The 13,630-nt window shown below is 41.7% G+C and overlaps 1 protein-coding gene across 1 annotated transcript in view; it reads left to right on the top strand.

Annotated features, from left to right (window-relative positions):
* The window catches only part of DDX25 (DEAD-box helicase 25), a 34,707-nt gene that overhangs the window by 1,606 nt on the left and 19,471 nt on the right, over positions 1 to 13,630 (top strand). Inside the window, exons 4-8 of the mRNA XM_004714162.3 lie at positions 752 to 887; positions 3,599 to 3,691; positions 3,805 to 3,907; positions 5,932 to 6,046; positions 7,238 to 7,415. Of these exons, the coding sequence (XP_004714219.2) occupies positions 752 to 887; positions 3,599 to 3,691; positions 3,805 to 3,907; positions 5,932 to 6,046; positions 7,238 to 7,415 (625 nt within the window). The remainder of the gene's footprint in view (positions 1 to 751; positions 888 to 3,598; positions 3,692 to 3,804; positions 3,908 to 5,931; positions 6,047 to 7,237; positions 7,416 to 13,630) is intronic.

Raw genomic sequence — 13,630 nt, 5'->3', positions numbered from 1 at the left:
AATGGAAGAGTACATTAAAGAGGCATCAGACAAGATAAAGCATGCAAGGGCTCACCTCGACCATCATGACTTCTGGGGCCGCGCAGAGAGAGGGATTATATTTCCAACAGCAGCTTATATACTCTCAGTGCATGCAAGCCCCCCTAATTACAGGTAACCACATACCTAACAAAGTGGGCTGAACCATAAACCTCCAGCTCTCTGAGTGCTTTGGAGTAACTTAACCCCAGTGCTGGGGGCAGGTATGGGGGAGTGACTGTCTCCTAAGCCTTGAGAGCTACAGCACATGTCTGCTCTGATAGTCAAAGCTGCTGGCTAGCTAGCAAACCTGCTTGTAAGAGGTATCTTAAGGCAGCACTATTATGGGAGGATATAATGAGGAACAATATTAATATGAGAATGTGATTGGGACTTAACTCTAACTCACACACGTGAAGGCTTCTCTCCATTCCAGCATCCTAGAAAGGATTCATCTGCATACACTGTCTTCCTTGGTCTCTGTTTCCTACCAGCATGCAAGGGTGGTTAAGCATTTTCAGCTAGCAATGCAGAATTAGGTCCCCTGGAAATGAATGTAGGCTTGTTGTCTGTGGCAGCAGAGCGAAAGAAACTGTCCTTATGAAAACAGGGACCCTCAGTGCCATGTCATTCTTTCTAGAATCTTCTTTTAAAAGAAAGAAGAACAATTTGCTAGATGGTATTTAAGAGACTTGATTTCTCTCGTGCAATCCTTTTCTTTTTGCATTTACAGTGGATTTAGCAGCTAATTCGCTTTTAAACAAGTTAATTAGGCAATCCTTAGTAGAATCCAGTCATCATGTTGAAGTCTTACAAAAGGATCCCAGCTCTCCACTGTACTCCGTGAAAACATTTGAAGAGCTTCGGCTGTGAGTATTTTTATCCATTTAATATGGGGAAATGGGGGACAGGGGGCAACACAAAATGGATCTGTTAATCATAAAACCATCTGGATCTTCTTTGTATGCAAATATTTAGTATTAACATGAAGTGTGCACATTCAGCATGTGAGTCACTATTGCCCCCCAAAAAACCCCAGTCAACTGAGGACAATTTTTGTAGTAAAGTATTTTAATCTTGCTGTGCTTACGGGGATATTGCTAAGCCCGATACACCAGATTTCCTGTCTCCACACCAGAACCCAGATAACAGGGCTGATTATCTGGAAACCCAAACATCAACCTCAACCCTTTGGATAAATGGCAAGCCTGCCCATTCATTTCAGATGATATTACAATGAGAATCAATCCCCAGACTTGTAGCAGTGATATTAAAGAAATGTATTTTAATAGAAAGGGAAAGTTACTAATGCCGACTTAATGGAGAGGGTAAAATTCTGCATCCCTGAAGTCCTGACTTTGCCTAATTGATAAAAGGTGCCTACCTATGGTTAACACTTGGCTACTGGCAATCAACCAATCAAGTGATCTCTGTGCATGTCATTGGAGGGCTGGAGGTTCCTGCCTGCTTGGTTTTATCCTCTTGTGTCTGTCTTGAAGTATCAGGAAAACTACATTTTAAAATTCTGGTCGAGGATGATGAGGTAACATTGTGTATTCTGCAGTATTACTACAAGAGGGAATACTGATTTGAGAATCACTATTGCTATTTACTTTTTCACTAATAGTAATTGACAAATCTTACCTAGTTTTCTGCCTGTGGAGAAAATATACCTCTCTTGGCAAACTAGTACATTCCTTTTATCAGAATAATTTTTCCAATTTTGTTCAGGAAATTAAACCTTACGCTATTATCATTTTCTTTAGCTTAGGCTTGTAGCCATGGGCTGATTATCCAATAAGCAAGGGAAGTGTGGGTTGATTTATACTTCTTTATTAATCTCTCATGACTAGCTCTGGGAGACTAAGGACCTGGAAGAAAGGTTAAATGGTCTACAGGGGGTACCCCCGCAAACACCGGAATTGTGCTGGGTGCAGTGGAGCCTCCGTAGTTCACATTTTTCCCACGAGGCAAGCATCGAGCAACTCGCTCTGAGTTAGTGCACCAGTGGCATTGCCTCTGAAGGTTCTCTCTGGTCACAGTGAATGTTTTCGTGAAAGCGGTTTCACTCAAACCTCATTTTTTGTGATGGGTAATTTAAGAGAACAGCATGTGAAATTTTGCTTCCCGCTCAGGAAAAATGCCACAGAAGCTGTTGTGATGTTGAACACAGATTACAAGGACAGTGCTGTAGCGTATGAGTGGTTTTCTCGTTTCCAAAAAGGTGCAATGTCGATTGATGACAAACCTCATTCTGGACTTCTGTCAACTTCCTGAACAGACGAAAATGTTGACTTATACTGCATTTGGAGTTCATTCCACCATGTTAGGCTGTTCATCAAGCTTTCTATTTAGAGGTTCTGAAAAGATTACAGCATGCAACAAAAAGGACTGATTCATGGCAAAGCAGGGACTGGTTTTGCCACCATAACAATGCACCTGCTCACACAGCCATCGCAGTGCTCCTAATTTTTGGCAAAAAACATCATACCTCTCTTGCCTCGTGCACCTTACTCACCTGACCTCACTTCGTGTGACTTCTTCCTGCTTCCATGAATGAAGAGGGACATGAAAGGACAGTGATTTGCTGAAATAGAAGAGGTGAAGAAAAAAAAAAACAAGGGAGGTGCTGTCAGCCATCCAAACAGATGAGTTTGAAAAATGTTTCTAAGAATGGAATCACAGATTTGACAAAGGTATTAAGTATAATGGAGAGTACTTTGAAGGGGATAAGGTGGTTTTGCCAAAAAAAAAAAATTTAATACATAGCTTTGAAAGAAAATAATTCCAGTTTTTTGGGTACCTTCTTGTATTTTCTACTCTCATGACTTCAGCACTTGGAAAACCGGCACTAGTGTTTCAAGGAAATCCTCCTTGAGTCTGGAGAAGATTAATAAGCGCCAAATGCACATATTCTCCAGGAAACACATATATCCCCCTTCACATATATCCCCCATAAAATGATCAGTTGTCTCTGACAGATGCCTGGCTTCTCACACACACTGTTAAAAGGATCTCTAAAAGAATCTACTGTCTTTGTCTCCCATTCTTAAGGAGCGATTGACACCATGTGTTTACTCACCTGCCAGACATTCCCTTTGAGGTTTCCTCTAGAAGGCTCAGGATATTCAAGATGATCACATTGTCCATTTTATTGTATGAACTAACAAGAGGCTTGCAAGCCCCATTACTAGAAAACCTTATTGTTGAATAAACTTGAGACTGCTCTTCTCCCAAGATTGGAGACCAGTCCCCTGCACCCTGCGGCCTGTTGTCTTTTTCTTCCATAATTCCATACATTGCTCTTCAGAACCCTGTTGGACTGTGGGGCTGCACCCCACAAACAGCTTCACATTTGTAAAATGTGAAAATGTGAAACGTTCACTATAGATTACTAAATAAGCACAAGAAAGCCTCTGTTGGCATAGGTGTGAATGATAACATTTTAAAATAATTATTTTTTAAAAAAATAATCACTTTAAAAGCTAACTTTCAAAGTAGGCTAGTTTAGAAATATATTTTCCAAGTGTTATGTCTCAAGCTATTAACCATAAATTTTCACATTTTTATTTTTTGACAGGAAAGAAGAGTTACTGAAAGGGATCTATGCGATGGGGTTTAACAGACCATCGAAAATCCAAGAGATGGCTCTCCCTATGATGCTGGCACATCCGTGAGTTTCCAGGGAAGGGGTATTCTATTGGGGTAGGTTTTCGCCTTTCATTTTCAGGTTGTACCCAGGTTCTCGTATTCATTTTGTGTCCCGTGGTCTGCTCTTTTCCACAGTCCCCAGAACCTCATAGCACAGAGCCAGTCTGGAACAGGCAAAACAGCTGCCTTTGTCTTGGCAATGCTAAGCAGAGTCAATGCCCAGGAATTGTTCCCACAGGTGAGCAACGACTGAGGGATGGATGAGAGTGATTGTGGTGCCGATGATATTTTCGTAATGAATGACCCATAGTGACCATAGACTCAAAGTGACCTTGTAGGACAGACTAGAACTGCCTGCTTTGGGTGTCCAAGGCTGTAGAGCTTTATGGGAGCAGAAAGCCTCATGTTTCTCCTATGGAGCAGCTGGTAGGTTTGAACTTCTGACCTTGTGGTTACCAGCCCAACATAGAACCCACTATGCCATCAGGCTCCTTTCCAAGGGCTGTCAAATTGATTCCCACTCATGCAACCCTATATGGGGTTACTGAGGTTTTGTAAATCTATAGGGGGTCAGGCAGCCTCATCTTTATCCCATGGAAAACGACTGGTGGGTTTGAACCACCAACCTTTCAGTTAGTCGTCCTACACATAGCAGATAGCATTACCAGGGCTCCAGGTAAGGAATGGCATCATGTAATAAAATGATTGATTATTGGGCAGCAGTATGAGACAATGATAGTGAACACAAACTCGGCGGTCCAGTTGGTTCCAGTTCCATCGTCTCTACTTACTAGTTGAATGTTTTAGAAGTTGATAGATCTGAGTCTCCATTTCCTTGTCTGTAAATTAGAATGGACACTTCTAAAGACATGGAGCATAGTTTTTCTGTTCACCATTGAATGCCAATTCCCAGAGCAGTGCCTGGCTTGTTCGAAACCACTCATTAAACATTGAATGGTTAGTTGGTTGAATGAAACAAATTCCTTATCGAGTTGTTGTGAGGATTAAGTGAAATAATGTACATAAAGTGTTTATGTTTGGCAAAAAAATCAGCCTTCATTAGTGATACCTCCATAGCTGTAGATCTAGAAGATCATTCATCCTGCCTCGCTCAGTCAGCAGAGCAGGTAACTGAGGTTGAGAGAGGGCAGTGTCATACCCGGTGAAGGCCACATGGTCAAATTCTACAAGAGCTGTAACCAAACTTTCTGGTCTCCTAATGTCATTTCCATGCACACTGCTCTCTTCTGGATTCATTTGACAAGTGGAGTGCTTGCTGTGCTCTTAAGTACTGTGGAGAATACAAAGGTTCTTCTCGGCGAGCTTGTAATCTGCTCAGCAAGATAAGCTGTAGGTGGAGATGACCGATAACAGACATGAAATCTTGTACTTATTAGATGGCATTCATGAAGTTTATGTTTAAAGCTGTGCTTTAACACGTGTTGAGAAATGTGTGCAGGAACTACTTTTAGCACTCTGGCTGTGTTTCAGGAGCCCTGGTGGCATAGTGGTTACAGGTTGGACTGCTAACTTTGAGGTCAGCAGTTCAAAACCACAGCCACTCCGAGGAAGAAAGATGTCGCTTTTCACTCGGGTAAAGTTTGACGCCTCATAAGCTTGCAGGGGCAGTTCTGCCCTGCCCTGTAGGGTTGCTGTGAGTCAGCATTGACGGCTGGCAGCGAATTGGGGTTTTGTTGGTTTGTTTGCTGGTGGCTTGTGTTACCATTTCTTCTCTACCATAGACCCCTTCACAAACTACAGCATCTTGCAAGGATGCACATAACAAATGAAAGAGCTTTGGGTAATATTCTGGTACAGGTGTGCAGGAGGGATTGGGTCAAGCTAACGGTGTTTTCAAAGTTGATTCCTGTTTGCAGGTAAGAGTGATGAGGAGAGCACTCCAACTGGAATGTGTCTTTCTGACATCCTCTCTCATGGAGGCCTAGCTTCCCTGCTTCCCATCCTCTTTCCTCGAAGCCCCTCCCCCAGTGGTAACCAGTAACTCGTGTTCTCTTATAGTCCAACAGAGAGGAATGTGTAAAAGGCAGCTACGTCTCCGCCTTTCAGACCTTTCCTGTCCCCATACGCAACATTCACCTCAGATCTATGAGCTGTCAACTTTGATTCCGTTTAAAATACTTATATTCAATCCAAATCTCCAATTTTATTTCTGTGCATCTCCCGGTCTAACTTGTAATTGCAGTTCAAATTCGGAAGCTGTCTTATATAAACCTTTATCCTTCCCTTCCCTCTTACACACAGTGCCTCTGCCTGGCTCCCACTTACGAATTGGCGCTACAAACTGGCCGCGTGGTGGAAAGGATGGGGAAATTCTGTGTGGATGTTCAAGTGATGTATGCCATTCGAGGGAATCGAAGTATGTACCAGGGAGCCGGTTGTGGTTTCATTGTTTTAAAAAAACTATTATGTTTTAATTTTAATAAATCATCTTATTGGGTACTCTTAAATCCATACATCAGTTGTATCAAGCATCTTTGTCCAGATGTTGCCATCATCATTTTCAAAACATTTTTTCCTACTTGATGAGGCTTCATGCTTCATGAGCATTTGCATTATGGAACTCATTTCCTCCCCTCTAAAACAACACCCATACCGCCGAGTTGGTATTAGAATTAAATGTGATGAGGTGGAGAAAGCTCTGTCCACAGGAGAGCACATAACAAAGACCCCGGAAATTTTCTCTGTGCCTTTTCTGCATCCTGCACGAGGCGACTTCTGCAGGGCTTTTGCTGGTAGATTCCGTTGTTTTGTATAATGTCTTATGGGAAAATACTGTGAGGGTACTTTCTCACTTTTAATTTCTTCATGAAAACATTACATGCTCATAGTGAAAAAGCAAAACTTTAAAACACAGATTCGTGGAAGGTAAAAGCAAAAGGTATTCTTGATTGCCCTCCAAAAACCTATTCTTAAAGATAACCAGAGTACTAGTAACAAACCTTTTTTGTCCGTTTTTTGCTTTTGCAAACACAAATAAATGTACATGAATATAAAATGATATAGAAAAGCTCAGAAAAATATTCCATGATCACTTAATTCCAAATTTTTTACTAACTCTTTGAAACCCCTCATATTTATTTTCAATGAGAGAACCATAAAAATGGGAGGACTTTTTTCCCCACATGATTTGAAAAATATGCATGGTTTGGACATCTTTCCATATAAGTATATGGCCCCACCCCATTGTTTTGCATACCTATGCAATATCCCATGCTTCCTTTCCTACAGCCTACTAATGGGCATTGCAGTGGTTTTCCATTTGGCAAGCTGTGCCAATGTCTCTGTAGGGCAGTGGGATTGCTGCAATGTGGCTTTCTAAACGACCTTGGCTTTGACTCAAATATGCAGCATTATGTATTATTGTCACCATTAGCCAAAAAACTTGGGAGTTAAATTCTAAAATCCTGCAAAATCAAAAGTCACAATTTTCACTGGGAAAACTTTATGGACTGTACTTTTGCTAAAGAGTTGTAGGTTCTTCCACCCTGAATGATGAACTGTGGGAACGTTGTATCTGAAGGAGAACTCACAAATCGTTTTTCCCTAGTTCCCAGTGGCACTGAGATCAGCAAGCAGATTGTAATCGGCACTCCTGGGACTGTCTTAGATTGGTGTTTCAAGAGAAAATTAATTGATTTGACAAATATCCGTGTGTTTGTTCTGGATGAAGCAGACGTGATGATTGACACCCAGGGATTCTCCGATCAAAGCATTCGTATTCAGAGGTAATCATCTTCCTGAATCCTCTGTCCTCATTCTTCATTTGTATGTGGCTCCTAATTATTTTTATTGCTTGCTTTGCGACTTCTTACACCTCTAAAACATCTTGGTGATTTTTATTATTGTCATCAGTTCCAGAGGCCTTTAATTTTCCAGCTGCTTCAGTTTGTAATATTTCCTGACTGCTTACATTTGTGATAGATAGAAGCCATTCATGGGTTCCATAAGGTATTTACCAAGCTCTCTCTCTCTCTTTAAAAAAAAATATTTCTAGCAAAATTCTCACTGGAATCTATTATAACCTGATAAGGATATTCTGAGGGTACAATAGGTACTTTGTATAAAGCAAAGAACACAGAATCTGGGATCCAGAGACTAATATTCTAATTCTGACTTTGTCATGACTTTAAATAAATCATACTATAAAAAGATTCTGTCATGAAATGAAATTACTTGGTATGGAAATTATTGAACAGTATCATTAATATCACATGCAAGTAAAATTTTGCTAACGATAATTCAACAACAGTTGGAGCAGTATATTGACAAGTTGCTGCCAAAAATACAAGTTGGATTCAGAAAAGAGTGTGAAATAAGGGATATCAGTGTCGATATTAGATGGATCTTGGCTGAAAGCAGAGAATACCAAAAAGATGTTTACTTGTGTTTTATTGACTATGCAAAAGCATTCAGTTGTGTGGATCATCGCAAACTATGGATAGATAGCCTTGAGAAGAATGGGGATTACAAAGCATATTATTGTGCTCATGCTGAACCTGTACCTAGACCAAGAGGCAATTGCTCAAACAGAACAAGGGACTTTAAACATAGTTTGAAATCAGGAAAGATGTGCATCAGGATTCTATCCTCTCTTGTTGCACCAGCTAGGACTTCTAACATAATATTGAATAGGAGTGCTATGAACTGGAATCCTTGTCTTTTTCTCGATTTCAGAGAGAAAGCTTTCAGCCTTTCAACCGTAAGTAAAATGTTGAGTGTCAAGGTTTCATATTTACCCTTCATATTTTTTCCAGAAGTTCACTTTAAACCTATTTATTTCCTTAGGACTAAGGTGCATCTCTTGTTAATCATAGCACATATTTGAGGCAGGCTTTTGTTTTGTAATTCTTTTCCCTGGTCTCTGTCCTTTGATTAGAATGTTTAGTCCATTTACATTCACTGCAAATACCAGTAAGGACTTTCTTTTGTAATTTGGCTAAGTTTTTTAACAAAAAAATATGAAGCCTTCTATTTTTCCTTTAATATTGTTTGCTTTTGAGTTTACTTCAGTTATCATACTGAAGCGTTTTGGGTCCCTCCTCCTTTCCTTTTGTATAGATAATTTCTTATTACTATGAATTACTATGAATATTACATTTGACATCTTGCATTTATAAAATCCTAGGAAAAGTTGATACCACCTTAACTTCAGTAATGTATAAGAAAGTCTCACCTATATTTCTTTATCCCCTTGCCATTTGTTTGCTATGAAACACATCCTCGTATTTCTTGGGCCCTGTAGCATAATTTTAACCTTGCTTTTTATGCACTTGTCATACAATAATATGGAGGACAAAATAGGATTATCAAGCGTGAATACCTATTACTCATTCATATACTTGTCTAAAGATCTTTCTTTCTATGTATTGAATTTTTCTTCCTTATGCAGCCCTTTGAGGTAGGGCTGGCGATGAACCTCTTAGCTTGTCTCGGAATGTTTTAACTTCATTCTCGTTCTTTAGGGACAGTTTTGCTGGGAATAGTAATTCTTGGTTGACAGTTTTTGATAGAAAAAGAGAGTGGCCAGGGCACGGGTATCAAGAAATAGGGAAGGAGACGCTCAAAGTGGTCAGGTGTTGTTTCATGCTTAGCTGGATCCATCATTCCTGCCTTTTGATAATAGGGAATAGGGCCGGAGGTCTCATTTTGTGCAACTGCTTCCTGCTGCTGGACAGGCACAGCAAAACCCTGTAACTGTCCTGTCTTGGAGTTGTCTAGTGAGCGCTTTAGGGGTTGGAACCCAGCCACATACAGCTCCATTGAGGTTTGATTGATGAAGGCATACATCCATTCCTGTGAAAAGTTTTTGAAAACAGCAAAACAAACAAGGCCCAAAGCATAGAATTATTATACCTATTAAACTGAGAGACAGTAGTGACAGAAGCCAGGGGGCCCAAGACTTCCAAGAGCCTAAAATACTTTTCCATATGGGTCCCACATTTCCTAACTCCTTCCATTGGTGTTGGATTCATTCCTTTAATTGTTCTATCTTTTATCTAACTATGCCAGATTTATAAACAAAGTAACAACAGTCCTCTTCTAGGAAAATACAGGTTCCCCCTCATTTTGCAGTGAGCATGTTCAGGGCTTGCTTATTTTGTAGTGTCCTGCCTGCCAGGGAATTGACATGAGTTTGTAGTGCTAAAAGAGTATTGCCTATTTCTTCCATATCACTACTGAAGTCTCTTGATAGTTTGTAGTAAAAATGAGTAGCTGTTTCACCTTCTCCCATTCCAGTTCTCAGAGCTGCCACTACCCTATTCTGATGAGAATAGGGGCTACTAATGCTCCTGTGTGTCTATAGGAAAAAATGTGAGGGGATTTAGATGTGTATTTCAATATGGTGTTTTCCATGTCCTGTTCATCTAGGAATGTTACGTCTGGAATGAGAAATACCGGATGCATCACCCTGTCCATTCACCTGTAAACAAGTGTGGACAAATAGTCACATAGGAAAAATATTCCAGGTGAGGCACAGTGAGTCTCAGTATTTGGCCAAAAGAAGGTTTGACTTCAGTAGTTGCTAGAGACATTGAAGGGTTGTAACCCTCCAGGGGCCAGGAGTCAGACAGTGTCCTGATTGGGAAAGAGAAGTACTTCAGTGGTCATTGATCCGTTGATAGGGCATGCCTTAGTTATCTTGGTTCCTATATTAGGTGTTAGTCATGAAGATGGAATTGGAGATGTTAGATATCTTCTGTGTTGCAGAGAGGAGAGACATAACCAACACTGTGTGGTGTGCATTGTTTGTCTAAGAAATTTGGAGGGTGGTGTTACGAAGAAATGAAATTGATGTCTATGAATCTGTGTTGTGCTATTTTCCAGAGTCTGGATAGACATATTGGTTTGTGAGGAGATGGAGTTTTAGCTAGCTCCTTGAGTCTTTAGCGCTAGTTTGTGCTGTTTGTATGGGGGATTCGTAGGTTATTCTGCCTGTTCGCTACCTTCTTTCCGGCACCTATGGGACTGTGAAGGTTTTACATGTTCAGGGAAAGATTTTATGGTATATAAAGGATGACATTGCCCTGGCCGTCCAGGGGTGGGGTATGGGGTTATAATAATCATGGGGCAGAGGGGAACCTGGTGTCCTCCTATTAACATAAACATGAGAGAGCAACTAAGAGTAAACTAGTAATCCAGTATACACCTATAAGTAGACATTTTTGGCATTGGCTCCAATCTTTTGGAGAAACAGCTCTTAGACTGATGCCAAAAAGAAACCTAGTAACAAGGCCTCCAATAAGACTAAAAGGGTCTCCTGAGACTAGATTAGAACAGTGGCCCATTGGATCAGCTAACACAGCAGGTTCTCTAATGGTAGAAAAGACTGAGGCTAGGCGGCAGATTAGAAGGAATGAGGAAAATTCCATTTCCTCACAGGAAAATAACATAAAGGTACCCTGAAAAACAGAGGTCTTCAATACACTGCAAGATGTCTCCAGGGGTGTACCTTTGAGGATAGGACTAGGTGAGTGCACTCAGGGACAGTGTGAAATTGGTGCTGCAGAGGTGTGGGTATCTGTCTCCTGGGGAATCTGAGAGAGCCTATGAGATAATGTAAGCTTGTTGGTCCTAGTACTTGGGAGGAGTAGCAACTTGTGGATGGTGTGATTTCCCTATTAGATGGATTAGATGAGGAAGATGGAGGTTTGGGAGGGAAAGGTTTGATCATTGAAAGGTGGTACCAGGAGGTTTTCCTGACAGTTTTACTGCTGTAGGAGTACTTAGAAGGACCGTGTATGACCCTTCCCACCTAGGCACTAGAGGACCAGGTTGTCTCGATTTTAGTAATACTTGTCCGGGGAAACTGAAAAATGTACCTCTTCAGTGGGATAAGGTCGAGGTAGGTGCATGTTCGCTTGTGTCCTGAGACTATGTCTGACAAAGTTTAGAATGGGTGTATAGTCTCCTAACAGAGGTGAAGAAGAAGGAAGGTTTCTAAAAGGAAGGATCTGCTGTACAGTAGCTCAAAGAAGCTGAGAAGGAGATATTTGTGAATGTGGCTTATATGCAAAAGGGCAAGAAGTAAGTAAGTCCAGGGCAGATGAAATTTGAGAAACAATTTGGATAAGTGAGATTTAAGGATGTGATTGACTTTTTCTACTTTTCCTGATAATTGAGGGCAGTTAGGTATGTGTAGGTATTTGTATGTTGAGAGCCCGAGCTGTAAGCTGAGTTACTGGTGAGAAGAAGGATGGGCCATTGTCTGATTGTAGGGAGACTGGCAAGCCAAAATGGGGAATGATTTCATCTATGAGCACCTGGATAACCTGCTTTGCCCCTTCTGAAGTAGAAGGAAATACTTCTACCCATCCTGAGAAAGTGTCAACCATTGTGAGTAGGTACCTGACCCTTTTATGAGGGACCATGTGTGTGAAATCAATTTGTCAGTCTTGTCCAAGAACAGGTCCCCTTGTCTGGTGAGTCAGAAATGAGTGGGGGTGACTTCCTCCCTGAGATGATGTCATGGAGCAGATAGTACATCCTTGGGTGATGTGTTGGAGCAATGTGGACAGGTGTGGGTGAAAAAAAGATGGGCGTTATTAGTTGCAAAATAGGGTGGTATCCCACATGCAGAGTGTTATGTACATCAGTTAGAATGGATGTTGCCTGTGTGTCTGGTAAGACATACCAGCCTCCCATCATGATCCATCCATCTTTGGATTCAACCTCTTTATAAAGAAGTTCTTGTTTTTCTGTAGGGTTGTAATTAGGGTGACCAGAAGGGATGGCTACTTATTATAGACAGGTGGCCTTTGGGGCTTCAGTGTCCACCCTGTTATTTCCCACTGCTATGGGGTCACTAGAATGTTTATGTCCTTTGCAATGAAAGATAGATAAGCTACAGGAGCGAAGAAGGGTCCTATTTCCTGGCCTACAACTCCCACAGCCTTACCGCGAGTTTCAGCCACATGGAGTAAAGGGGAGGGTTAGACTGGGGAGAGAAAGGGCAGGAGCTGAGAGCAGGGCAGATTGAAGTGTTCTCTCTGGCTTTTCCATAGATTTTGCTGGGTCTAGAAGGTCAATGAGATCCTCTCTTGCCGCTTCACAGAGGGGTTTAGCTAACATGCTAAAATTGGGAATCCACAGCCCGCGAGAGCCCACAAGGTTTAGAAAGGAGAGTACATCAGCTGTAGAGGCAGTTGGAAGTTGAGCCCGAGCTGTCTTCTGTCTACTGTGATCCTCTGGAGTGTTTTATGAGTCAGCCCCCCAGATAGATGACAGAAGGGAGAGAAAATTGGACCTCGGTGGGGGACACTCGGGACTCTCTGTCTGCTAGGAAATTTAGAAGAACACTGGTGTGATGTTCGGAGTCCGGAAGAGTAGTCCCACACAGCAGGAGGTCACCCCCATAGTGGAGGAGAAAGCTGGGGGGAAAGTCTAAAGACAAGAGGCACATCTCCAGGGCTTGACTGAATAAGTGACAACTATTTATGAACCCCTGAGGTAAGGCATCCCAACACAGTTGTCTGGATCCATCCAGGTGGAAGCAAAAAGGTGTTGATACCTTTTATCAGGAAGGATAGTAAAGAAGGCATCCTTTAAATGTAAGACTGTGTAGTGAATAGTACTGGGTGGGATAGTAGAGAACAGCGTGTAAGGGTTGGCCACGGTGGAATGGGTAGACAAGACAGCTGAGTTGATGGCTCTAAGGTCTTGAACAAGTCAGTAGCTGCCGTCAGATTCCGTAACTGGAAGAATGGGTGTATTGTAGGGAGAGTGTGTGGGCCTTAACAAGAGTGTTTGAGGAGATTCTAAGTGATGAATTTAAGGCCCGTTAGGTGTCGAAGAGCTATAGGGTATTGAGGAACATTAGGACATGCTAGGGGTCTCTTAATCTGATGTAAACAGGTTGATGATGCAAAGCAACGGAGGGCTGGGTGGCATCCCAAGCGCGAGGATGAGTTAGAGCACATGGTAAAGCAGGGGATTGGTTGGG

Source organism: Echinops telfairi, unplaced genomic scaffold, assembly GCF_000313985.2.
Source record: "Echinops telfairi isolate 266 unplaced genomic scaffold, ASM31398v2 ScPeMD7_7465;HRSCAF=8503, whole genome shotgun sequence".
In the NCBI taxonomy this organism is placed as follows: Eukaryota; Metazoa; Chordata; class Mammalia; order Afrosoricida; family Tenrecidae; genus Echinops; species Echinops telfairi.
Note: the sequence above shows the minus strand (reverse complement) of the source record. Positions and strands in the feature narration are given on the sequence as shown.